The sequence below is a fragment of the Daldinia vernicosa genome (assembly GCF_022497035.1).
Source record: "Daldinia vernicosa strain CBS 139.73 unplaced genomic scaffold F5Y00scaffold_28, whole genome shotgun sequence".
Classification (NCBI taxonomy): domain Eukaryota; kingdom Fungi; phylum Ascomycota; class Sordariomycetes; order Xylariales; family Hypoxylaceae; genus Daldinia; species Daldinia vernicosa.
This window is the reverse complement of record NW_025953944.1, coordinates 405,683-430,872: the sequence shown is the minus strand read 5'-3', so window position 1 is coordinate 430,872 and position 25,190 is coordinate 405,683. Positions and strand designations below refer to the sequence as shown.

At 47.2% G+C, this 25,190-nt stretch overlaps 11 protein-coding genes across 11 annotated transcripts; 6 read left to right on the top strand and 5 right to left on the bottom strand.

The window, feature by feature from the left end:
- Positions 1 to 63: 63 nt before the first annotated feature.
- Positions 64 to 1,502, bottom strand: F5Y00DRAFT_96088 (uncharacterized protein). Its single transcript, XM_048014373.1, has 2 exons — positions 728 to 1,502; positions 64 to 645 (listed from the first exon to the last, which is right to left on the bottom strand). Exons 1-2 carry the CDS (start codon positions 1,295 to 1,297, stop codon positions 355 to 357), a joined length of 861 nt encoding a protein of 286 aa, XP_047864164.1. The 5' UTR covers positions 1,298 to 1,502; the 3' UTR covers positions 64 to 354.
- A 571-nt stretch (positions 1,503 to 2,073) lies between these two features.
- Positions 2,074 to 5,608, top strand: F5Y00DRAFT_239505 (MFS general substrate transporter). Its single transcript, XM_048008085.1, has 4 exons — positions 2,074 to 2,955; positions 3,013 to 3,333; positions 3,405 to 3,792; positions 3,871 to 5,608. Exons 1-4 carry the CDS (start codon positions 2,802 to 2,804, stop codon positions 5,375 to 5,377), a joined length of 2,370 nt encoding a protein of 789 aa, XP_047864163.1. The 5' UTR covers positions 2,074 to 2,801; the 3' UTR covers positions 5,378 to 5,608.
- A 127-nt stretch (positions 5,609 to 5,735) lies between these two features.
- Positions 5,736 to 6,543, top strand: F5Y00DRAFT_239502 (uncharacterized protein; the record flags this gene model as incomplete). The annotated part of the gene is made up of 2 exons (XM_048008084.1): positions 5,736 to 5,906; positions 5,975 to 6,543. Coding segments are annotated over exons 1-2 (461 nt in total), but the record flags the coding sequence as incomplete, so codon positions are not given.
- F5Y00DRAFT_239501 (rhamnose mutarotase) lies at positions 6,544 to 7,603 on the bottom strand. The gene is made up of 4 exons (XM_048008083.1): positions 7,152 to 7,603; positions 7,033 to 7,078; positions 6,809 to 6,951; positions 6,544 to 6,741 (listed from the first exon to the last, which is right to left on the bottom strand). The coding sequence occupies exons 1-4, from the start codon at positions 7,293 to 7,295 to the stop codon at positions 6,661 to 6,663; spliced, it is 414 nt and encodes a 137-aa protein (XP_047864161.1). The 5' UTR covers positions 7,296 to 7,603; the 3' UTR covers positions 6,544 to 6,660.
- Positions 7,604 to 7,669: 66 nt separating this feature from the next.
- F5Y00DRAFT_239498 (UPF0016-domain-containing protein) lies at positions 7,670 to 10,309 on the bottom strand. Its single transcript, XM_048008082.1, has 3 exons — positions 9,217 to 10,309; positions 8,273 to 9,167; positions 7,670 to 8,208 (listed from the first exon to the last, which is right to left on the bottom strand). Exons 1-3 carry the CDS (start codon positions 9,844 to 9,846, stop codon positions 8,138 to 8,140), a joined length of 1,596 nt encoding a protein of 531 aa, XP_047864160.1. The 5' UTR covers positions 9,847 to 10,309; the 3' UTR covers positions 7,670 to 8,137.
- A 456-nt stretch (positions 10,310 to 10,765) lies between these two features.
- Positions 10,766 to 13,501, top strand: F5Y00DRAFT_239497 (uncharacterized protein). The gene is made up of 3 exons (XM_048008081.1): positions 10,766 to 11,167; positions 11,219 to 12,266; positions 12,322 to 13,501. Exons 1-3 carry the CDS (start codon positions 10,861 to 10,863, stop codon positions 13,136 to 13,138), a joined length of 2,172 nt encoding a protein of 723 aa, XP_047864159.1. The 5' UTR covers positions 10,766 to 10,860; the 3' UTR covers positions 13,139 to 13,501.
- A 1,165-nt stretch (positions 13,502 to 14,666) lies between these two features.
- Positions 14,667 to 17,029, top strand: F5Y00DRAFT_239493 (elongation factor 1-alpha). The gene is made up of 6 exons (XM_048008080.1): positions 14,667 to 14,803; positions 14,910 to 14,968; positions 15,028 to 15,068; positions 15,128 to 15,216; positions 15,481 to 15,619; positions 15,686 to 17,029. The coding sequence occupies exons 2-6, from the start codon at positions 14,964 to 14,966 to the stop codon at positions 16,792 to 16,794; spliced, it is 1,383 nt and encodes a 460-aa protein (XP_047864158.1). The 5' UTR covers positions 14,667 to 14,803; positions 14,910 to 14,963; the 3' UTR covers positions 16,795 to 17,029.
- On the bottom strand, positions 16,960 to 20,276 carry F5Y00DRAFT_239492 (mitochondrial inner-membrane-bound regulator-domain-containing protein). The gene is made up of 3 exons (XM_048008079.1): positions 19,223 to 20,276; positions 18,891 to 19,165; positions 16,960 to 18,831 (listed from the first exon to the last, which is right to left on the bottom strand). The coding sequence occupies exons 1-3, from the start codon at positions 20,154 to 20,156 to the stop codon at positions 17,533 to 17,535; spliced, it is 2,508 nt and encodes an 835-aa protein (XP_047864157.1). The 5' UTR covers positions 20,157 to 20,276; the 3' UTR covers positions 16,960 to 17,532.
- Positions 20,277 to 20,383: 107 nt separating this feature from the next.
- On the top strand, positions 20,384 to 21,722 carry F5Y00DRAFT_95755 (MAGE-domain-containing protein). Its single transcript, XM_048014370.1, has 3 exons — positions 20,384 to 20,780; positions 20,845 to 20,973; positions 21,034 to 21,722. The coding sequence occupies exons 1-3, from the start codon at positions 20,519 to 20,521 to the stop codon at positions 21,552 to 21,554; spliced, it is 912 nt and encodes a 303-aa protein (XP_047864156.1). The 5' UTR covers positions 20,384 to 20,518; the 3' UTR covers positions 21,555 to 21,722.
- Positions 21,722 to 22,347, bottom strand: F5Y00DRAFT_95765 (splicing factor 3B, subunit 5). Its single transcript, XM_048014371.1, has 3 exons — positions 22,301 to 22,347; positions 22,225 to 22,252; positions 21,722 to 22,169 (listed from the first exon to the last, which is right to left on the bottom strand). The coding sequence occupies exons 2-3, from the start codon at positions 22,225 to 22,227 to the stop codon at positions 21,894 to 21,896; spliced, it is 279 nt and encodes a 92-aa protein (XP_047864155.1). The 5' UTR covers positions 22,228 to 22,252; positions 22,301 to 22,347; the 3' UTR covers positions 21,722 to 21,893.
- An 848-nt stretch (positions 22,348 to 23,195) lies between these two features.
- On the top strand, positions 23,196 to 25,178 carry F5Y00DRAFT_239487 (uncharacterized protein; the record flags this gene model as incomplete). Its single annotated transcript, XM_048008078.1, has 3 exons — positions 23,196 to 24,433; positions 24,486 to 24,865; positions 24,929 to 25,178. Coding segments are annotated over exons 1-2 (1,327 nt in total), but the record flags the coding sequence as incomplete, so codon positions are not given.
- Positions 25,179 to 25,190: the final 12 nt, after the last annotated feature.

Below are 25,190 nucleotides of genomic sequence, written 5' to 3'. Positions count from 1 at the left end.
TGAGGGCACTGGCATGGCAAGGGAACGGTGTTTCTGACATTTGGGCTGGCTCATGGCGAACTCGTACATATTCTGAGTTCGGCGGAAATGTAATGCTAGCATTTCCGAACAAAATGGCATCATGATCTCACATGTTTGACGAGGCTCTCTAATTGTTACATGGCGAGTTAACTACTCGACGTCCGTGGGCCTTTAGGATGCCTATCGGTTTAGGGAAGATGGGTTTGATGGTGGGATCTAGTTTGAGCTTAGGAGTAGGCTCCTAGACCTAATCACATGAAGCTATCTTGACTGATTCAACCTATGCTTTTGCTCACTTTTTGTTTTCCTGGAAATGAATCACTGGCAATATGGTTATTGACCCCGTTCGAATACTTTGACTCCGCCATCGCCCGCTACGAGGTATAGTAATTCCCGTTCCTCGATCGTCCCATCTATTCCATTGTATCCGCCGCCCGGGGTGACTCTTATGACGCCACTTACGTCTCTAGCGGTTCCCGTATCCAGCATCCTCAAACTGATGACAAGGTTGGCATCATGGGCCAAGGCTATAGCGAATGCAGCGTGCTCCTTTTCTAACGGCGTCGTTTGTGATGACATTAATGGTTCATCTGCAGATAGGGTGACGATGGATGAATGTACTTTCTATTGCAAACTTATCATTAATCGACGATACATACTGGGGAAGCCATGGTATATATGACATGTTCGTTCATGGGCAACTTACCTCGCGAATACTAAGCAACGTATCCCGTAGTGCTTGGCTCGAAATATCGTTCCCAGAGGCAGCCAATAACAAATCCAACTGGTCAGAAATTAAGACGGTTCTTTGCTTAGAAGTAGAGCGCTGAACCTGCGCTACGGCATCTTCGAGTTCTTTGCGTAAATGGTGTAACGAGGCAACAGACAGGATCTGTCTCCCGGTGACAGTATCTTGCGGCTGCCCTTGGGGGCGGGTAGATGATGCGCAATACAAGCTAGAGAGACCGTCGACGAAGATGAACTTGCTCTTTTTGATTAATGCATCAAGATCAAGACCAAGTTTTCCGGCACCCTCCTTCCAGAAGGTGTAGTCTCGTAGAAAACTGATAAAAACTACACTAGTATTCTCTATGCTAGACGAATCGACATCCTCTTCTCTTGCTATCGAGTTGGATGGGGTCGAAAGTAGCGAGCAAAGATAGCGGAGAACCAGCCAGTTCGTACTCGACCCTAGAACCCCACTAAGAAGGACGAGGGATGTCTCAGGTGGTAGGTGGAGGTAAGTGTCTAGGAGGGGTGGAATTCGTGATGCCATGAGGTGAGATGCCGGGGCTGCACAAGATTAATTATCAGCATGGGGTTTCTACCACGGCCGACCACCGAAGACTGGACTAGATCGGTATCAGATTGTGGGGTATGCGAATAGTAAATGGCATAATGTTAGGTTATGATGTTGGCGGTCGGATCTACATTATGTATTGCGTATAAGAGAGCAAGCCGGAGAGCCGTATAGGAGATAGACGAGATAGGCGCCGGTATAAAACATTTCGGTCTGGCGCGGTAACGCGAGTGAAAATTACATATGTATGTTGAGCAGGGATCAATACGTACAAAGAATGATATAGCTTATCCGATGCGAGTCTTGGATAATGGCAAAACAGGTACGATTTGCTTCTGAAATCTTGAGATGTGCGAATTTCTTTCTTTATCTTGAGACTTTTTGATATGCGCCTGAAGAATTTAGGTGCATGTACTTATGCTGTGTTACCTGCTAAATTTCCTTTGTTACCCAGATGTACCTTGGACTGCTTGGCACATGTGCGGTGGATCTTAGGTACTTCGGCTAGGGAGAGGAGGTGACATATCACATGCATCCTACCTAGTGTAAATATGTACCCTTATGTTAGGTGCCGTCATAGCGCATGTTAGCAGGCGTTAGCGGTACAATGTATATTTACAGCGGCAGTACAGGAATAACTTCTCCGGCCAAGGGTCCGTGGAGATGGATACGGACTGGATTGGACGGCTGGACATTTGCGATCGACATTCTCATTCACTCCTCCCAACCAGCCAACCAGCCAACCAGGCCAACTTACATCCAACAGGTAGACTGTTATTATGTGCATAAGGTAATTAGTATGGAGATAGAATGCATCTTCAACGAATGCATTCTTCAATAGATGCCCTTTTTTTCACCGTTAAACACTCCGAGATTAACTAACTGATCGGATTGTTCCTTTGTTCGAGCTTATATATAGTTAATACATATATCTACATCTCCACTCACACCCACTCGATGGGAGAGCCGCTTCGTCCTAGCGGTAGATGGCGGCAACCTGACCTTGTCTCATGTGCCCATTGCTAGTGTATCACCGCCTGATCACCTGCGCAATGCAAGCCAAACCCTCAATGGACAACGACCCCATTTACAGACATCTTGAATTATCTTATTGGTTTAATACTGACCTTGCCATTAGCACGCTATTCTCACTAGGTATTCTCACTATGTAGGTAAATCCTCACTTGTAAATCGCTAATCCTTGGATGGTAACATCACGTTTACTGCTACTGCTGAGGGGGTTGTTGCTCAGAGTTGGCGCGGAGAGGTAAATGGATATAACAAGGTCTTGGGCACCTCCGTTTGTTTTTAAGACTCTCCTCGCATCTCTTTGTAGGCTTCAGACTAAGTTGGACTTTTTCATATCGGTCCATGCTTTACCGAGTCTAGACTCTAGAGCCGTAACTACTTATATTAGAAAACGTATAGATTTGACAAGACTATCGGTGAGTCGTATTCCTGTCGAGAATAGTCGGGAAAGATGGCAGGGGAGGAGAAAGGGATACCAAAGGGCCCACGGTGGGCATTCTTTCGGAGAAGGGCTGATGTTGATGGTAATGGCGAGCGCCGGAAGACCGAAAAGTCCCAATGGAGCATGGGAATGTTGAATGATAAAAAGACTATAGAGGTTCCAGGCAAGCTATCACGGTTTGAACCCTCTGATTCCTGATCAAATCTGACCTTTCACTTAGGATCTGTCTTGCTCCTTGCCCAGGGCCGAAATGAGCCCCTTGGGCTTCGAAATGCGCCAGCTAGGACATCTCATTCTTCCCTTCCCACAGGCTATCCACAACCACCGCCGCCACAGCCAGCACCCGGGGAGCAGGAAGACAAGAAATTGACCAAAGACGGGCAGATTATATTAGATCCGCAACCGGATGATTCACATAATGATCCTTTAAACTGGCCAACGTGGCGTCGGGATTCTGCTTTGCTTACTTTGGGTGTTTACTGTATGGTTGGAGGTGGAACGACACCAATTATCGCAGCCGGTTTCACTGATGTCGCGAAGGGTACGCACAGGGGAAACACCCACTTACTCAAACGCCTATAACTCTCTTCTTTTTACTAACTTACAGTACAGATTATAATATAGAAGTCGCCGACGTATCTCTTACTACAGGTTTGTATATGATGGGACTTGGAATTGGTTGTGTTATCTTCTCGCCTACTGCCATTCTGTATGGCAAACGACCAGTTTATCTTTTCAGCGCCATAATATTCGTCCTATCGACGATATGGTGTGCTCTATCACCTAACTTTACCTCACTTATACTGGCTCGTATCTTTCAAGGGATTGCTGTGAGTCCGGTCGAATGTCTTCCGTCTGCTACTATTGCAGAGATATTCTTCCTGCACGAGAGAGCGTACCGCATTGGTGTGTATACTTTATTATTACTTGGTGGAAAGAACCTGGTTCCTCTCGTAAGCGCTGCTATTATTGAGCGCCTCGAATGGCGCTGGGTATTCTGGTAAGTCTATTTTAGGATGGTCTTAAACGCCTACACTATTCATAGTTATCCGGCTAACATAACCCTTCCCTCCTTTAGGATTCTTGCCATAGTTGTTGGTGTTTGTGGAATCCTTCTATTTTTCTTCGTCCCCGAGACCTTCTGGGACAGAACTCCAATACCAAGATCACGTAAACATCCAAAGCGCCCTACTCTTTTTAGTAGGAGGTCCTCGGCTCGGCAAGTCTCGAAGTCCCATCTAAGCGGGAATGCTGTTCGTATTAGCGAGAAGCCAGCGGAAGGCGTGACCGGAGAGAAGCCTACAGGAACTTGCCATGAGGATACATCAAAGGAAACGCAGCCGCGGCATAAGAAAGCCCACGTCGGATTTGCGCCCGGTACCGAGGGAGAACCAGCAACGGGTTCAGAATACGCACACGATGCCCAGTCTGTGCTAGCGACAGCTTCCACGGCGCCGCTTGACGGTAGAGACGATAGAGACGAATCTACGGCGACTGGAGAGGCGATAACCTCTGTACCCACGACGACGGCCGATGATATACCACACACTACCCGTCCGATTGCTAGTCGCACGCAGTCGAACAGTAGTGCGTGGTCACGGGCTAACTGGGACGGCCCAGGACACCTTGGCCCGTCAACGCCAGACTCGCGTAGTTTACACTCGTCATACTATCAACGTCATACTGATGATTATTTCCGAGCGGAAGAAGGCAGCGTGCCTCATCCGGCTCCAGGAACCGTTCATTCTGATACCGAGAGTGAGAAGATGTCGTTCTCAAATTTAGGGACGATAACTACGGGTCAGGCTTACACACACGCTTTGCGAAACGCGCCGCCAAAATCCTTTGCCCAGCAGTTGAAAGTTCATCACGGGCGGCTCAGCCAAGATAAGTGGTGGAAGGTGGCTATTCGTCCTCTAATCCTCTTTTCGTACCCCTCAGTTCTATGGTCGGCCGCGGTCTATGCCTGCTCGATCGGCTGGTTGATCGTGATATCGGAATCGGTCGCTGTCATCTATCGAGAGGGTAGTTATAAGTTCAGCGCGCTGGGAACTGGCCTTGTCTACATATCGCCATTTATAGGTGGTGTTCTGGGCACGGCTGTGGCGGGCAAGGTTAGCGATATCATCGTTAGGGCGATGGCACGGAGGAATGGTGGTCTATACGAGCCCGAGTTCCGGCTCGTGATGGCTGCGCCAATTTTGGTGACCACGGTCATCGGGCTCATGGGGTTCGGGTGGTCAGCTTACGACAACGATGTTTGGATTGTTCCGACCATCTTTTTCGGAGTGGTCTCGTTCGGCTGCTCGCTAGGCTCTACGACATCGATCACGTTTTGCGTAGACAGCTACAGGCAGTATGCAGGAGAGGCCTTAGTCACCCTAAACTTCAGCAAGAACATATTTCACGGGCTTGTATTCAGTCTATTCGTCACCGAATGGCTTACGAATGAGGGTTCTAAGACAGTGTTTCTCTGGATTGGCATTATCCAGCTCATCCTGCTCCTATTTACGATACCCATGTACATCTATGGCAAGAGGGCTCGCATGTGGACTGTTAGAAAGAATTTCATGGAGAAATTCTAGAGAGTTCCCAGCTTCTAAATAGCTGTTTACATATGATTTGGTTGACAGCGAAGGTTGGCTTCTGTCACAGGTCAACTTGATCTCTAAGGAAATTTCATTAGTTATATGGTTGAATCATGGCAGATTTGGTATAGCATCTATGGCGCTTGACGAAAGTAACGATTTATACTTATACATACATATACACATATATAGAGTATAAATATTTCAATATATGATAGTTATAACAAATATGTTCTACGTCATCTATGTTAAGTACCTATGTAACTACATAAACATAATTACGTAACAACACATGTAAATATCCTCAAGAGTACGGATCCGTACTTACATGGAGATACTTGTATTTTACTTACATGTAGCTGTTATGTTCTACCTATGCTTCACACCATCTTCCGCTAGGCATCCCATTAACCACCATGAGGGGGGCCAGGATTCGATTACCAATGTTGACGGTTCTCTACTGGACTCCGGTGCGGGCCTTGTCCATGTCTCACCGTCTCAACGCCGCCAACCAAATATATTCTTCGTAAGTAAAGGCAGCTTGGTTCTCACGCAATATTATTATCTTGCCTTACAACTAACCCTTCTCGTTAGCGTTCGTCAGCCCGATAACTTTCAGACTTATCAGCTCTTATCGTCTTCCTCGAGAACCCCTCTCATAACCCTGTGGACTACTTCATGGTGTTCTACGTGCCGTGTTGTAGCGCCGCTCATAAAATCTGTCATCGAGTCTGGTGTAGGTGAGGCTGAGGGTGGCGTCGGATATTGCGAGGTTGAGTATGACGCCCCCGATATCATGAGCAGCTCGCTCGGCATGGACTTCATGGTTACTTCTATACCTACGCTACTCAGCTTTGACGCCGGAGAGGCCCAAATCAGCACCAAGGTAACTGATGGAAGGAAGCTAGCAGACCGGGCTTTTTTGGAAGAATGGATTCGAAATGAGGCGAGGAGACATGGCGGCCGCGGCGGTGGAGATGGGGGTCCAGGGATTCTTGGCGGGTTATTTGGTTCGTGGAGATGAGGTACGATCAACCTGCTTGGTTTATTACTATTGACAGCGAGTGTAATGGTACTTGCGATAGGGACCGTTTATAGTGTACGTATGCCGTACAGTTTCTCAGCAAGCTTTATCTCACTTTAAACCTGAACGCATCGTCACACATATACCATAGGATATAGGGTCAGCAGACGCAAGTGCCATATAAGTACAATTATATCTGTGCACTTATAACGTGAAAGATGTTTAGTATTTAGCTGTTGGACGTGTGCTTTTGTTTCTATTCTAAGTAGAAAACTTCTTCGACCTCCCTCCACCACGGAGGGCCAGATTCGCTACTATGAGCGCCGGGTACAAAGCTCTACGATCAAGCTCTAGTTAGCACTCTAGGGATTCTCCTCACAGTAGTAGAAGTTAGGAATATTCACCTCTTGGAAACCATCGGTCATGGCCCACCACTCTCTTACTTTTGGATTCTCTCGCATACGAGCCATATCACCTGCATAATCGTTCCCGACATATTTGAAGCTCGCAAAGAGGATCCCCGTACCGGGGTCGTGGAATATGCTGTCTGTAGTCGTCAAGAAAGGGGGGAACATTAGTCTCGAAACAGTTGACCCTATTTAGTCTAAGTAGAGGAGAAGTATCTTACAGTCCTCGATGTTGCAGGCTTTGATTTGCTCTAGAACCTCGGGCCACTTTGACGGAGTTAACATGCCTGAAGGAAAATACAATAACAGTAAAGGTTCCTTATATATGGACATCACGCACCACAGCAGCGTGTACTTCTTTATATTTTTCAATAAACTCTGGCTTCAGCTTAACAATCTGCGCGATGCGACGTGCCGTCTTCTTCGACTCCGGGTCGGGCGATTTGGTGATGCGAGCAGGCGGCGGAGCGTGTGGTTTCCACATGACGATACTAATAACGAAGGGTAGATATTACTTGTCGATTTGAGTTGGTATCTCTTAGATCTCTATAGTCTACCGGATTTGCCTTGTTTCTACGTAATATACACCTCTAGTCGAGGGGCTGCTTGCGTGGAGATACTTAATTAGGTAGTGTTACATGGGGTTCGGTGGAAGTTCACCGCGAAGGCGTCTAGAGCCAAGGGACACGGCCAGACGCGGGGAAACCAGCAAACCGAGATATCCAATCTAGACTCGACTCCGTTTGCTATTGGCCTATAAAGGACACTCCCTTTACGTTTTACCTTCCTCGGTTTCCTCTTTCTATGGAAGAAAAGCAGCACTGTTTCACTCTCTTCTTACCAACCACTAGGAACATACTCGTAGCTTAGCGTCTATAAATCCCGAGCATCTATTATTAGCTTACATCAGGGTCCCGCAAACACTCAAGGGCCTCCATATTGGCCACCACTTTGTTTGGTAATTGTACAAATATGTGATCAATAGTCACATTCGGTAGACCCCTTTTAGACGGGCCTACTCATTTTATATGCCAAACTCCGCCCATGCAACAGCCCATCCTCCCCTTTTCATATACCGGGCTTTAATTTTCTTGAGCCAACAGTAGTGACAACGTCGGTTTACAATCGTCCTATGTCGGCCGGTTCCTTCCATCCTATATTGCTATAGACCCATGCTAGCTGCCTCTCTTAGAGACGGATGCCTGCTAAATTGAAAAGCCGCCACCAATCCACTCCTTATTAAAACCGCGCGCAATCATCAAAGAGTAAGCCGTATTAAACTTCGAAGAGGGACAGGTACATCGCCCAGCGGCCGAGAAAAGGGAGTTACGCGTAGATCGCTTCGATTAAGTAGATGAGACCAAACACTAGAAATGCAATAGCGCCACCTACCGTCACTATGAAAATACTTGTGTGTTAGCAATTAGCTGTAGGATGTAATTCTCATATATCGCAACTTACCAACTTTCAAGCTCACTTTGCCGGCGATGGCCCTGCCGCCGAGGACGGCTACGCCGGTACAACATGCATGGCCCAGCACGGCGCCCAATGTCACCCACCAGTAGTCTTGACCAGCAGCCATGGCAATCGTTGCAATCTGACTACGATCTCCCCATTCCCCCAAGAAGGTCATGACAAAAGTTTGCACCCACGCGGGACTTAGAAGAAGTGAGAAGAGATTCGATAGGCCAACACCGAATCCGCTGAAAATGCTACGGCGAGGCGACGGGCTCCTACCTGGAGAGGTCGAGGGACTGCGAGGTGGAGTCGGGAATCGAGACTGGGACCTTGGCTTCCGGTCGCTGCCGAGCCCCATCTCCAACGCGTACGGAGATAGAGAGGAGCGCCGTCTACCTTGTTTTAGTGCCAAGTGCTCCTTCTCTTGTAGCTCCATCTCAACCTCTTGCATCTCTGCCGTAACACCCTCGTTTGGATCCATGGCCATGCCCTCACGTAGCAACTTCGCGCCGAAGATAAAAAATAGCCCTGCGGCTAGGAAAGTCGTCACTCTCTTTGGGATCAGGGCTGGAACCGTATGACCCATCACGGCAGATAAAACAGTCATGACCAGCAAGGCACCAAAAGCAGCCGAGAACACCAGCATACGGTCATGTTTCATGGCCATGAGCGCGGCAACGAGGAATGTTTTATCACCTACTTCAGAAAAGAGGATCATGGTGAGAGAAAGCACAAAAGAGTGGAAAGGTTGAATAAGGCCTTCATTGCCCTCGTCATCTTGCTCCCAAGTTTTGGTGGTAGATTTGGTAGGTTTCGATACGTCGAGGTGATCTTTATTGGCCGAGTCAGGAACGGGGTTCGGGTCGTCACGTAGTTTACCTGGTAGGTCCAATGGCTTCTGTGCGATAAGTTAGTACCCTGAAAGTAATATAGATTTGTCTTCGTACCTCGAGTCCGGAAACATCTTCTGGCGTCTGGTGTAGGTCAACTTTGCCCTTTTCCTTCTTATTAGCCTTTTCGCTCGTAATCTTTTCTTGCTCACTATGCGGCAACGGTGGTTTCTCCTTTGGGGTTTCGGGCACGTTCTCAACCTTCTCCCCAGTTACACCCTCTTTAGCTTTCTTGGCCTTATCTTTCTCGCTTACACCTCCTTCGGTGCCGGTTGTGCCCTGCTTAGGAGGCTGACGATGGGGGTCGTCCATGACGCCGTCGTTGCTCTCAGGTATTTTCTTCCCATCGATGACTGTAGGATCTACCGGTCGGTCTTTCAAGGAAGGGAGGGGTTTGGTTTCTATAACGTCATTGGCATCGCTCTTCTTGCGCCCCTTGTCAGTCGTTACGAAAGGACCCTCATGCGGCATCCCATCTTTACCATCTACTGGTGCGATTTTGGTGCCGACATCGACTTTGGTCGACTTGGAAGATCCGGCAGCTGAGTCCAGAGATTGGGACGACGCAATGCCCGCGCCCACAGCGGGAACATCTTTTGCAGGTTTCGTATCTAGTGTAGATGCGGCTAGGGCAAGGGAGGGTAGAAGTAGAAGAATAAACGGCGTTCGTCGTTGACGGAATCTCATGATGGGCACGAGATTGGGTAATCTAGTAAAGTTGAAGTTATTGCTGGAGATGTACAGTCGCCAGCCCAAATATGATGTGAACAGGTTTCCAACCAATCGACTATTATTCTACAAATATGATAATATTCCTTCCAAAGCCCGCGGCGGAGCCAAACGCAATTCGTGGCTAACAAGGATAAGACGGCGGTGCGATCCGTAAAACGGGGGCAAGTTTTAAGTTAGATGTACAGGAAAGACAGAAGAAGAAAGAAGGATAACGCCAATGAAGATGAATGTAAGGATTATTAGATTATAGTGCTGGAAAAACTCTTGAATGGAATCAGCGTGAAAAAGGGGCAAGAAACTTGAAGGTGGAAATAACAGGGCAGTAAGTATTGAAAGCGAGTTAGGTGAGTACCTAAGGTACGAAGTACGTGGTATGTACGCGACAGTAGAAGACTAAAAAGCTGGGGGGTTACAGGTGCTACCCACAAATTGCCTTTTCACTGTACTAGCTTCAAACAGCCCCAAAATGTCTTTTAAGGCACAGCAATAGGGCCGGGGCCGGGGCCATGCCGGGGCCATGCCATAAGTCACAAGTCACATGATATATAAAGTATATAATACATACATCCTGTAGTAACCCACTATAGAACGTGTATAACCTTAACTTTAACATCATTACATAAGTATGTAACAATCGGTTTAAATAACCAACTTTATTTTTATTTAAAAAATTACGCGTTTATTTCTTTTTAATATGATCATTAATCATCTCCGGATATACGTATAATTTATCCGTTTTATGTAATAAGGAAAAATAGAAAAACCCAAGCTAATGATTGTTACCCTAACCCTAACCCGACCCCAAAGGTTATATAACATCGAAAACCGCATCAGCGACAATTAGTAACAATTACAACAACAATACCAACAATACCAAACTCCATTCATATCGGCTCTCACCACAACGTAGTTACTTATCGTGAGTTTCCCACGCATTTATAAAACTCGCGTACATTTTCTCGATCTATAATGTCTGGGCGCCGTCGTCTGGCGACGCGTCAGACTGAGGCCGCTGAGCTAGCGGAGCCGGTCGCGAGACAAACCCGACGAAGCGCTAGACTTACCGAAGCATCTGTGGAGCCTGAATCTCGATCGCAGGTTGAAATCTCACGACGCGGTACCGGGCGTCGTCGTCGCGGGAGCCTTGGGAGCGGCGCGACAAACGGGGCCCCGAAAGGCTCTACAGATCACGTGAATCCCGAGCCAGAAAATGAGCCAGAAAATGAGCCAGAAAATGAGTCAGAAGATGAATCAGAAGATGAACCAGAAGATCTTGGTATGCTATTTCCGGACTTCATGTGCTAGCTTTTAACTGAGTATTTTGTAGACTTGGCCTCGACATATGAGCCCGTCGTTTCCCAGGATGACGCAGGATCTGAAACAGACGATGTTCACGACTCATTGGAGGTGGACGCGTCTAGAATTCAAGATATGCTCGACTTTGATATACCCAAGTTAACACGCTGGTCCGGCAACATGCACGACGTCCTATCGTCTATAGACAACACGCAGCCAAGCGTGGAAGATCGCTCAAGGTTAAGGAACACCAGAAAAGCATACAATCACGCTCGCCTTCCTTTTGCCGATACCAGCGCCTTTCTCATAAAGCCCATCAACTTCTCCGGTGACCATGGCCCAGAAGTTCGAACCAAGATACAAGTAGCAATCTGCTTGGGAAACATTATATCACTTCTTGCCTCCATTGTAGATGTCACAATTGGCAGAAAGGGATCGCTCCCGATTCTTGAACAGCTGGATGACTCTTTCCCAGCCTCGTTCAATCCATATTCTCCGGAGAATGACGACATAGAGCGACTTCTAGACCTAGCATTCCGTATTCGATGTCGTCACGTACTTGAACTACTAACTGCTAATTCTTCTGTTGACCCGTACGAATTGGCTATCAGTATGTTCTTTAGCCAGTCCTCACATGCTCCTGACGGCTCCCAGGTGGTTACCAGCCAAGACCAATACAAACCATTAGCTGGGATGAATATTAACGAAAACTCCCACCTCTATGAAAGCTATCAAACCCGCATCCAGGAGATCATCTCTATTCTCTCTTCCGACGACAGATCCGAAGTAGCATTGCGTCTGGATCAAGATTGCCCCAAGGAAAAGCTCTTCGATGACCTCAGATCATGGGGCCTAGATATGTATAAACAACTTAATAATATGTCGACAGGTCAAGGAAACGTGGAAGCTGCCAAACCAACAGGGGGGGAAGATGTGCATGGATTAGGAAGACGTGGAGAATCAGAGTCTCTTTTCGTCGACGACAATGAAGAGACTAGAGGGGACTCTGACTCTGACTCTGACTCTGAACCAGACACAGACGTTGCAGGATATGATAAATTGCCAACCGAGGAATCCAAGTACGTTCGCAATCGCGTTTCTAGTCCATTCCGAGGTTATACTAACACCCAGCAGTCAGAATTTCATCAATAGTTCCGCCATCCTGGCCGCTGTGAGGCGGAGCGAGAATCAGCATGTAGCAAGTTCTATATCGGTACCGCCTTCCAACCAACAAGCTATAGGAGATAACGGGCAGATATCAAATATTAGAGACGCAATCCGTGGATTAAGTCCTAGCCAGGTAATTGGTCGTACGAGGAAACGCCCGGCTCATAGTGAAGATGATGCTAGCGGAGGCGATGATGACTTTGAAGTAAATACGCAACTTTATAACGAACCCAGGCGGTCTCGTAACGAAGATGCAATTGTTCAAAGACCACCTTCTAAACGCCCGCGAATCCTGGAACAACCTCAGATTGTGCGCCGCCAGCAAGTTACTAAGGAACGGCCCCGGTCGCGGAGCGACATATATGAAGACCTTGATTTACAGGAACGAGATATTGTCAGGTTAACTCAGGAGGCCCGAGATGCTCGACGTGCGACCTATATGCGTAGGGCCAAGCCCCGGCAAGCTCGCGTACCGTGGTCCTCCTCTGACACCTCCAAACTCTTGGGCTTAATCGCCAACCAATCCATAAATTGTTCATGGAGTACCATTGCGAGAGTTGGCGATTTCGAAACCCCACGAAACCAGCAACAAGTACGTGATAAGGCTCGTGGTCTAAAAGTTTTGTACTTGGAAAGTGACCGGGTTCTGCCACTAGGTTTCGATCAAGTTCTTCTAGGCCAGAAAGAAAAGGCTGCAGTCATCAAGTGTGGCAAGAACCCTGATCGACAAGAAGACGACCTAGATGAAGATGGCGAAATTACCAATAATATATGGACTGGTTGAGACGCTACATTTTATTTTTATCTTATTTTTAGAGGTGTGTCGAGTATATTCGGTCTGTGTTAGAGGTTAGAGAGTGTGAGGGTTATTAATTGTTTTCTTCGTTATTCTATGCGTTGCAGTCATCAAAATGGCGTTTCAGCAGATAGATACCCTGTTAGACTTAGATCTGGCCTGTAATAAGGAATGAACCTTTTAATGCTTCTTGATAACCATACCCCTAGTCGCTTGTTAGTCGTGCTTCACCGTCCGTCTCATGCTGTCATGGATAGTGACGATCCAAGGAGGATTCATAGGCTTGGGAATATAGTATTTTCCAAACTTGGCAATGTTGCTACTGCAATTCGGTCGCGTTATTCATAAACAGGTTTCATAATTCTCTACACTACTCTAGACAACAATTGCCGGTCGTTTATTGTTTATATTTATACAACTACGCTAGAACAGGCGGAGTTAAGCAGGATGTCCAAACTAGGCATAGTAGGTTACATGTAGGTAGGCTGTAGCAAAATAAGCAGACCTCAATCTCGCATTCTGGGTAGTATCGGGTTCGAGAATCTAGAGTTGATCCATGACGTATCAGCATGAGACAGCAGAGTTCCAGAGTACCAGAGTAGCAGATCTCACATGACAAAATTTAATAGCCGCTGTAGCAGGAGCCAATAAGGTTGTGTTTAATTTAGCTAAGGCTCGATTATGTGGAGTGCTTTAGCAGGTTGGGCAGCTATCAAAAGTTTTTTATTTCTTTCTCTCGTGGTTTGTTCGAGCTGGCGGTTCAATATGTACGGTATGTACGGACTGCAGGTAGGTTGATACGTACTTGCCCCCCGGTCTGAGTCACTCGACGCGCACAGGGTAGGTACTTGCCTTTGGTAGTACGGAGTAAGTTGGGAAAAGGGAGGCACAATAAATACATGTATGTGAGGTAGTGTAGAGTGTAGAGTGTGTGTTGAAAAGCAGCTGTATTAAATCAAACTTTCCTCGGAGGAAGGAGTATCCAATCCTATGGACTCCAATGGAAGGAACTCCCTCTATCATCGAGATAGATTAAATCTGCTACCCTTTGGCACTGTCTTGACTGCGCTTATTACATAGGTATGCAATTGCTGGTTCAAGGTGGTTCGATATATTTATTCATACTGACTTGCAAATAGTCCCAACAGTAGAGAGTACCTCGACCCTACACGTAATTGGATAGACACATACATATACCGGGAGGCATTCAACCTTGGATATCCGCCAAAATTTAAACCACAAGACGTATCCCGTATGTATACATGTATGTATGCATAGAAGTAGGTACTACTTGATAAGCCACTACAGTAGTCACATATATAGTACACACACGGTATGTTTTAGCTTGGAAAATTTTGAGCCAATAAACAGCTGTAAATCTCAAAGATTAGTTAGAATAGGTACAAAGTACAGTAGGAAAAGGCAAAATATCAAAGAAAAAAAAAACTTTTCAGTTTGTGAATTGGGAAGGAGGGGTGCGCAAGCAGGAGGAAGGGCCTGAGGAGGGGCAATGCCCCCACAATCAGAAATCTACCTTAGCCACCGTCCGAAATAATTTATAAACCCCTACACACCCTCGCCAACACTTCTCCGAGTTTCCTTTTGATCCTCGTCTCGCACACCGTTAATCAGAAGCATTAACACCTGCTGAACGTGAGAACTCCTCCTTTCCCCTCCTCCTTCCATCAACAACTTCATCTATCTATCTACCACTACAAGACTGCTCATACGACCAGTAAACTAACCATCATCTACGCAGTTTTCGTGTCTCCCTTCATCACACAAATAGAATCAGCAAGCTTCTACCGCCAAAATGGGGTATGTAGAAAACTCTATCGCGCTCTTCACGAAGCGCCTCATTGCTAACAAACCTACAGTAAGGAAGACAAGACTCACATCAACGTCGTCGTCATTGGCCGTAAGTTCTCTGATTAATTTCTACACACACAATGGCAGATTCCTAACTGGTCATCTCAGACGTCGACAGTGGCAAGTCCACTACTACCGGCCACTTGATCTACCAGTGCGGTGGTATCGACAAGCGAACCATCGAGAAGTTCGAGAAGGTTAGTAATAATTCAATGTTTACATTTATCGCGTCGTGAACTATGCTTGAATCGACAAGAGTTCTTAGGACTTGAAGTTCTTGCTGTTTCGCTTCAACCGCCTGCCCCTCCTTTGTCACGACTCAACCCCCACCGAGGGGCACAAAATTTTCCTACCCCGCTCTGATGTTCTGCACAACATTTTGGTGCACGGAGCAACCAGCCCTAGACATGCCAAGCGATCGTACTAGGTATCAAAAAAGCATTTACTGACCCACTCAATAGGAAGCCGCTGAGCTCGGCAAGGGTTCCTTCAAGTATGCCTGGGTTCTTGACAAGCTAAAGGCCGAGCGTGAGCGTGGTATCACTATCGACATTGCCCTCTGGAAGTTCGAGACTCCCAAGTACTATGTCACCGTCATTGGTATGTCCTCTCTCCTACTCTAGACCTATTGAGCTTTGGCTAGATGCTAATATTGTCTCTGCTTAGACGCCCCCGGTCATCGTGATTTCATCAAGAACATGATTACTGGTACCTCGCAGGCCGACTGCGCTATCCTCATCATTGCCGCTGGTACTGGTGAGTTCGAGGCTGGTATCTCCAAGGATGGCCAGACCCGTGAGCACGCTCTGCTCGCCTACACCCTGGGTGTCAAGCAGCTCATCGTTGCCATCAACAAGATGGACACTGCCAAGTGGGCTGAGGACCGATTCAACGAAATCATCAAGGAGACTTCCAACTTCATCAAGAAGGTCGGCTACAACCCCAAGACTGTTGCCTTCGTCCCCATCTCCGGTTTCCACGGTGACAACATGTTGGCCCCTACTACCAACGCTCCTTGGTACAAGGGCTGGGAGAAGGAAACCAAGGGTGGCAAGGTCACCGGCAAGACTCTTCTTGAGGCCATTGACGCCATTGAGCCCCCCAAGCGTCCCACAGACAAGCCCCTCCGTCTCCCTCTCCAGGATGTCTACAAGATCGGTGGTATTGGAACTGTGCCCGTCGGCCGTATCGAGACTGGTATCATCAAGCCCGGTATGGTCGTCACCTTCGCTCCCGCTGGTGTTACCACTGAAGTCAAGTCCGTCGAGATGCACCACGAGCAGCTTACCGAGGGTGTCCCCGGTGACAACGTTGGCTTCAACGTGAAGAACGTCTCCGTCAAGGAAATCCGACGAGGAAACGTCGCCGGTGACTCCAAGAACGACCCCCCTGCTGGCTGTGATGACTTCACTGCCCAGGTTATCGTCCTCAACCACCCCGGTCAGGTTGGTGCTGGTTACGCCCCTGTTCTTGACTGCCACACTGCCCACATTGCCTGCAAGTTCGCCGAGCTTCTGGAGAAGATTGACCGACGAACGGGTAAATCCGTTGAGAACAACCCCAAGTTCATCAAGTCTGGTGACGCCGCCATCGTCAAGATGGTTCCCTCCAAGCCTATGTGCGTTGAGGCTTTCACTGACTACCCTCCTCTCGGTCGTTTCGCCGTCCGTGACATGCGACAGACCGTCGCTGTCGGTGTCATCAAGGCCGTCAACAAGAGCTCCAAGAGCGGTAAGGTCACCAAGTCCGCCGCCAAGGCTACTGGCAAGAAATAAGCTCGCCAATCACGACTGGACTGCAGCCGCGGGGATGTAATGTGTCTTCGGCTGGTTAGCGGCCATGGGCCCTTAACGACACGACTATACCTCTACGAATTTCCTTTGCTTTTGACACGATCTGTTCTCTCGGACATTTGATACCGAGCGCAGTATGAGAGGAAGGGTTATGGGCATTTCCGCGACAAAACTTTCTCATCATGTGCTTGTAGTAAAATAGAGTCATAGACCGTGACCCCTCTTATTTATGCTGTGATTGTGATGTGTTCCCTAAAGTGACTATAAAATTCTGCTGTACTATTTGTATCTCGCTCCGTGCCTCTCAAATTAACATTTGATTTCTCTATTGTCAATCATGGTTTCATGCTGGAAGCTTCCCTATCCCTTCCGTAATACGACTGATCCCTTAGAGGCCTACTAAGCTAGTATAATTGTTTGATAAATATCTGGTATACTGGATCACCGAGTCAATGTTATCATTGTAAATACTTTTTGACTAGTCTTCGTATTTGACGTGATATTCAGAAAACGTAACATTTTGAGGTTACCTGTTTACGAAACTGACGTGTCAGCTATGCTCGCTATGAAGATTGCAATGGCTATCTATACTTGAGTAAGAGAGAGAGAGGTTTCGCGTGTGGCTTTGGCTGCTCTACGAAATAGTAGGAAGCATGAAACCTTTAGAAATGCACATTATATTACACACGATAGTTTGTAGCTAGGTGATCGAGCCCGTATTTACATGCTATGTAATCCTGACCACAGCTCATCAGTGCTGGCGAGTTTTTGGCAGGCTGCTAAGAAGCGATCGTGATATGTACGCATGTCCGTCTTAGAGAGACCAGCGCTAGTTTCGGGTTCCAAGGTAACTTCCGCTCTCCTCTCGCTCTCCGGCCCTGCCTCTATATATGTATATGATAATTTGAATCCTTCATATGGCATTGAGATTGAGCGATGAATCTCTAGGCTTGCTAGCGTATACTCGGTATCGAGGTTTCGCGGCGTTCCGGATTCGGTGTCGCCGGAAAAAGGCTGCATGGTTGGATACCAGCGGACGAAGAACGACTGCTTTGGCGGCGTCTTGAGCTCACCACGCTCTAGGTCGAATTGCGATGCTCTGAGAAACTTATTCAACGGCTCCCAGGAAGCCATCTCGGAAAGTTCGTCTTCGGGCACAGCGTACTGGGCCTGCGTGAAGCGTAGGTCGACGAGGGACGCGGGGAGCATGACGTCCGTTACTTGTGTTTGCTTGATAGCGCGGAAGCTCTCGATGCCCTTTATTTCGTTGCCGGACACTGCGAGACGAAGCTCAAGGAGAGGCGCGGGAGGAGTGGCAACGCGAGGTGCGCGAGGTTTGCCTTTCCGCTTCTTTTTTATGTAGTCCTCGTTGCGAGTGGGCTCGAAATAGGGTGTCGGCCAGAATCGGATAAGCACTGAAGTTCTCGTCTTGACGGGCGATTGGGTCGCATTATTAAACTTGGTAAGCTGAATAGCATGCGGCGTGGCAGCGGCGAATACTCGGGGGTGGTTGGCAGTCAAGAGGTCAGGTAGACTAGGAGGTGAGCCAGAGGGGTTGTTCGCGTGTAGCAAAGAGCCGAATTGCGCTACAGTTGATACTTGGGACTCCTTCGTCCATTCCACGCTATCGTAAGGTGACAGTAACACATCCGATTCAGGTATATCGAGCTCATTGGAAGTGGGTAATTCGGGCTGTGGTACAATGGGGAGCCTAAGTCTGTCAAGTCTGTCAAGTTGTTCCATTACTTCCAGATCGCTGTCCTCGGATGCTACTGGCAGTATGTAACGAGCCCACACACCCGTTCTGTCATTCCATCCCAGTTTTTCTTTATTTGCAGTATTCATAACAAACCTACCCGTGGCCTGACTTTCCAAGTCCGCTGCCAAGAGCGTGGCTGTCGTTGCTGGTTGTGGTTTGAAAGCGGTAAGGAGTAGACGGAAGACTTCATCGCCTGGGGATCTTAGGCCTATAGGACCTTCCGAAGTATGTTCTTCGGATTCCATCCAAGTTACGATCAACTGCGTAAATATAGTTAGTACAGGTACGAGAAGCATTATTTGAAAGGCTGCTGGCTCACGTGTCTGGTAATCTGGTTTAGCCTGACGTATGTATTTGTGATACGTCCTACCTCTTCCAGTACCGCTTCGTCGAGGGGTTCCGATGAGATGAAGTCGGCCGGATAGTTTGCTTCGGCGATATGTTTGATCATCTTGGACAATCCTTGTACTATTGTTAAAGCCTTGGTTTTTGTCGCCACGATGCGTATAGTCTTTCTATTCCGAAACGCCTCGATCTTCTCTCCAGGGTCTAGCGATATGTGGTCCATAAATGCCACCCATCGTCGAGTACCACCTATTGAGAGGTTAGCGAGTCTTGTTCTCGAGAGGGAAGTATAGGCGACGGACATACGCATGAGTAGAAGAAACGTAGCATTTCGAATTTTGATGTTTATTTCGCCAAGCCCGGCATCGAGCTCTGCAATCGAAAGACCCCAACATTCACGCATGATTCGTAGTGCGAGTTCCTCTTTTAGAGTGGTCGACTCCGTTGCGTATCCATGCAGGCTAATATTGCCACCTTCTACGGGGTCTGAATGGGGGTTTAATGGCACCCATGGGCTGATCTCTCTGATCCAACTATACCTCTTCAACTTAATCGACGTTGTATTTGCCAAGTCGTCGAATTTGGGTGAACGGCCATCCTGCTTGTGATCCTTGAGATAATCATGAAGCTGGTTACTCAGAAAGCCGTCCATTAGCTCGGCTTGCAGCTTGCGGAAGTCCCTTTCCGGCATAGTATTATATGATTTTGGTTTTAGACTATGAATATTGTCATGGACTTCCTCTGCGGTTGGCGTTTCACGCTGGAGGTCGAGCAGAGCCTCGAGATTTGCAGGCCGGTTGTCAGGCTTATCATCGGATTCATCGGGGGCAGAAGGATTATATTTTTTTCGACGCAGTCCTTTGTCCTTCATAATAATCACAGAGGCAGGCTTGCCCAGCATATCGGTACCAAGAATCCCTGAAGCCTCCTCGAGGACGCGATCGCGGGAAAGGCGTTTCTTGTGGAGGGTCAAGGTCTTGGTCTTGATGCCATGTCTTGCGCCATGTTCACGCCTCCTACCTCGCGCTTCATTTTCATATTTCGAATCCACGTCCTCATCTTCGGGGGCAAAATCATTGTCGAGGGAACGGGAGGTTGAGTCTCCATAAAAGCGCCTCAGGGTTGGATGCTGGGTTCTGGTTATGCGACTGGAGGCTTGAAAAGGTTGAGCGCTCCGATGAAGAAGACGCAGTCGGCATCTTAGACAGATTGCGCCGCTAGTCACCCTCGTGGCTAGCATGAAGAAGGAGTAAAGAGATCTTCAATCTCTACTAGAGAATATAATATCGTGGATAATGAAAGATTGTAGATAATAAAATATTTCGCTTCAACTTTTTTTTTTTTAGTCTACTTCTTAATTGGGTAATTAGCTTTATGATGTACATATGTAGGCTTAGGTACGTATAGTTTATCGATTAATATCAAGTACAATACACTAGCGATAAGTACTAACTAGTACATATTTATCGATAAAGTTGAAGTGGGATCTCTCTACGCGTATGTAATCCGTACAGAAGTATTAAAACGCGTCTCAATCAATCTCCCCCGCCCAGCCCGCCGAGCTCATAACAGAGTATTCTCTTCACACCACTATCTACAGCCATGCCTCCACAAACCCAGACCCAAAGACGGCGGAAGACAGGTAATACCGATAATGCCAACGAAGCCCGACGGCGTCGCCAATCACGACACAAGCATGAATCGGACGATTCCGAATCCGAATCCGAAGATCAAGATGGCGATGTCGATATGGAGAAGACGGGTGACGGTACAGAAGACCAGCTAGTCAAGAAGCTGGTTCGATACGCCCTAGCATGTGAATATGCGAGGATACCTATTAAGCGAGACGGCATTCGAGACAAAGGTAAGTCAGGTCTACTCGAGATACTTGGCCTGTAATCATCCCTTTTCTAAAAAGCTACACACAGTTTTGGGAAGCAATACAAGATCGTTTAAGCGTGTGTTTGAGGGGGCCCAAGCTCAGCTTCAACAAGTTTTTGGCATGGAGATGGTGGAATTGCCCGTCAAGGAGAAGCGTACGCTAAAGGAGAAGCAGAGTAAGGATTGTTCAACGGCGTCGGCGTGCCTTGTTATATTTTACTAACCGGTCGACGTAGGGGCGAACGCTAGAAAAGCAGCCTCCCAAAGCACCGCATCCTCCAGACAATACATATTGGTCTCGACCCTGCCACCAGAATACAAATCGCAGTCCATCATCGCCCCGTCACGAATACCGAGCGCATCCGAAGAAGCTGCATACGTCGGGTTCTACACTATGGTCATCTCGTTGATCGTCCTCAACGGAGGAGAACTGAGCGACACAAAGCTACGACGATACTTGACTCGCCTGAATGCCAGCCAGAACTTGCCTATGGACAAGACCGACAACGTGCTACAGAAGATTGTGAGGCAGGGCTACGTCGATAAGGTAGTGGAGAAGAGCGACGGCGACGAGGATGCCGTGACTTGGTGTATCGGATCCCGGGGAAGAGTCGAGGTTCCGCCTGAAAGTATTGCTGCTGTGATCATAGAAGTCTGGGGCGAGCTTCCGGATGATTTCCACACGAAATTGCAGAGGAGCTTGGGAATACAAGAACCTCAACAAGGTTATAACGAAAGTACTATTCTCGAGGAATGAGAAATGAGAAATGAGGAATGAGGAATGGGGAATGGGGATTTAGAGGCGCTGTTAGTTTAGAGCCCAATGTACTTGACGATACCCCGTAATGAAACCACATTTTACATAAAATTATTCCTGATATGACCACTGTAGGCATCAGATCCCAAATGCAATGCCTTATACGTAGTAGTCTTTATCCTTTACTCGACCAGAATCTGATCAAGATCCTTATATTGCCCTGAACTGTCTGGTCCAGACGGCGCATCAGTCGTCGGGCGTTGTTCTACATTTACAAGTGCAGACTACAGTGTCCCGATCAACGACGCCGTAACTCTTCTTATTAATTATGAATTATGATTAATTATGTCCGCGTATGGGCTCTTCGCCTTCGCGAGGAGGAGGTGGACCACAGGGCTGTATCATCTTTCGTAGAAGCTGGGCTCGAACTTTGGCGGCGGGTTCGTTTTGCGCGAGCGAAATGTAGGCTAATTGGGAAGGGTGACCGACTAGGCTTGAGTACGTGTCGCGCGCGACGTTGGTTCGCCATTCCCACGATGTCGTGTCTGGGTGACCGGTGCCGATGTACTTGGCTTGAAGTCGCTCAAGCTCCTGCTGGGTGCGTAGTTTGTCCGCCTGTATGCTGTTAGCTTTTGGTATGTTGATGTTTGATCCAGTCAGTCTGACATACCATATCAGTAGGTTTTTAGGTTTTTAATCTAGGTATATTCAGCGCCGTATAATTTAGTCTGTTCTAGTAGACGAACTGGTGGGAAATGCTGAAATTATTTAAGTTGCCAGAAGTCGAAGAAGCGGCCAAGTTATTTTCTGAAGTGAAGTTGTTGCTCTTACGGATCCGTAGAGGTACCTGGATTTAGTCTGAGCGCCCCTTGCAGCTTTTAGTCCGTTTTCTGACTGTTTAGTTACAGTCAGGGAATTCCTCGGTATTCTCTGATAGGACAATGATTGATTGATTTGATTGATAAGACACAATAAAATTCCATCAAATATCGAATCCGCGTGGTGCAGTGGTTAGCATGGTGCTGTAAGTCCAAAAAAAAATTCCACGTCCTTCTTGCAAAATTGTTACTAACATCAACATAATAGCTTATACTTTCTCAGTATTGAGGAATGCATAGGTCGTGGGTTCAATCCCCACCGTGGATATAAAAACATTTTTTTGTTCTCTTTCGGGATAAACATTCGAAATAAATTTTTATTTTTATTTTTACCAATAGTTGGCCCTCCCGCAATCCTATTTCATAATACTGACTCCGTTATTCGAAATGGCCGAAAAAGATTTTTTATAATTAACAAATTCATAACGAAAGACAAGGACATTAATTCTTGTGGCTCGAATACAAACAACGCTTTACATTTTCTAACTTCGAGTTTAACAAAAGTAGTTTAATGATAAATACACAACTCGTTGCTGCTACCATTCGACTCGGGAATACCTCTTCTGTGAGTGGTTAGCTTCGTAAAGCTCGGTATTAATTGAATTGATGCAAAAATAAAGTTCAATGTTGCATAGAGCTTGGGCATAAGGCTGCAGGTTCTAGATACGTATCTTATCTAAATGTGGATAAGAATACCTAACCCAGGCCAGCTTGGGGTTACTTCGATGGCTCGTATCTTTAATGTTCCAATTAACACTTAGCACTACACTGCATCTAATACACCAAGTACAAATGCGCGTCGCATAGTGCCTACATGTATAACTTATAAGTAAATCATCACACCAAGCTTATACACCATACTCCGGATAGTAGATTTCCACACGCTCCATCAACAGCCTGCCGTCTCTATTGCGCATAAATTCTGGCTGCCGGTGGCCTTGTTTCGGAAATCACCAGTCACTTTCAGCGCGGTATATGAGACCCAAAATTGCTTAGCCTCTATGTAATAGTAGGATCCGCGGTTGCGCGCCTGAAAATATGTTAGAGCCGTGGGATGAAGTTATCGCACTTCAGAAGGAGCGTCAGTTTTGCGCCGATGATGTGCAGTCTATTAAAACGTCCTGTGCCAAGGACCATGGCAAGAGGCATCCTATCGAATGTCCAGATTGCTGGACCCGCCTCCTCAACCGCATAAGGGATCGATATCTCAACTCTGCTTCTAAGGAATGGTTTTCCGGCCGGCGACCGTTTCTACTCGAGCTTGATACCATGTTTTCTAAAGCTCACAATTTCGAGGTCGATCTTAAGACTATCGAGCAGCGCATAGTTGACGAGAAAAAAGAGTGGTACCGAGACAAAGTAAAAAATATAGGGCTTCAACATATTACAAAATCCCCAACCGAGGATCGAATTCTACAGCAAAAGATCAACGACCGGAGCATATCCGCAGATCAGCTTGCTTCGGAACTGAGGGCGTCCTTTAGCGACGGCGCCGTGAAGAACCACGAAGCATTCGACGAATTTATAGAACGGCTGAGACATGCCAACCTACCCCAGGCACGGGTCGAAGCCTACATTGATATATTTTTTCAACCCGCTCACGACCCTTCGGGTGCGGCAAAAGCCCAGAAATATATCGACATGGTTAGAAACGGGACGCCAATTGCGGATACTATCGGCGTCATGATCCGTGACCGGCATTTGGCTAAAGGTGACCAAGATCAGAAACAGGCACTTCATAAGCAGCTCGAAGAACTGAAGAGAGCTAAAGCAGCACACGAACTGGGCAAGGCGAAGAGCGATAAGGCCCGGCAGGATAAAACCAGAGAAACCGCACCCCCTGATGACTATTACCCCCTACCGCTGTGTTCGGTATGCTCGAAAACCCCTGATGCGCAAGACTTTATCATATGTCCCCTATGCCAAATTCTGGGCGATTTTTATAGACTTAGAGTCGAGCCTACTGTCTTTTGTTCTCGGAAGTGTGCAGACGAACGCTACGTAAGTTGTTCTCTCCGTATGATGATCGCGAATGAATTCTTACTGTTGATAGGAATCCCATGTTGAAGCAAGACATGAGTGTGCATCCGGCCAGAAATGTGTCCTCCTCCACGACGAAGATGTCGAGATGGATGACGGAAGAAGTGTTTTGATCTTCTGTCAGGAGTGTGTAGAAACGCTCGGCATCCCATCCGTCTTTTGCTCGGCTCGCTGCTTCAACGAGAACTTTCAGCATCATCGCGACGGTGTCCATATTCCCCGGCGGAAGAGTACTCAGCATGAGGTTAAAGATGAAAATAAGCTTGAATTCGACGCAGAAGATAAGACGAGGTATAGCGCCAGAAAAATCGAAGAACACCTAGTCACATTCGATAATGCTATAGCAGAATGGCAGCGGAAAACAAGCGCTACAGTGAAATAAAGGCTACGAAGGTATAGAAACTTCTCTTCTTGTACTTGTATGGATTAAAGATGAGACCGGCTGAAATGGATAAGGGTAATATAATGCATATAGAGGCCAACGACCCTGTATCTTACCAAGTTATATCCGGACCCGAGATATACCTACTTGAGCATGACTGGGGTGGGTAGATACCTATACCTATGTACCTATGTAGGTAATGTATGTAAATATACTGCGCTGGTATTCCAAAGTGACCTTGTAGATACGTAATAAATGCCCCGCAGTCAAAATTACATAAGCTTAATATCTCCGAGGGGTTATTTGATTTCAGTTGGAAGACCGAGACCTAAAGCT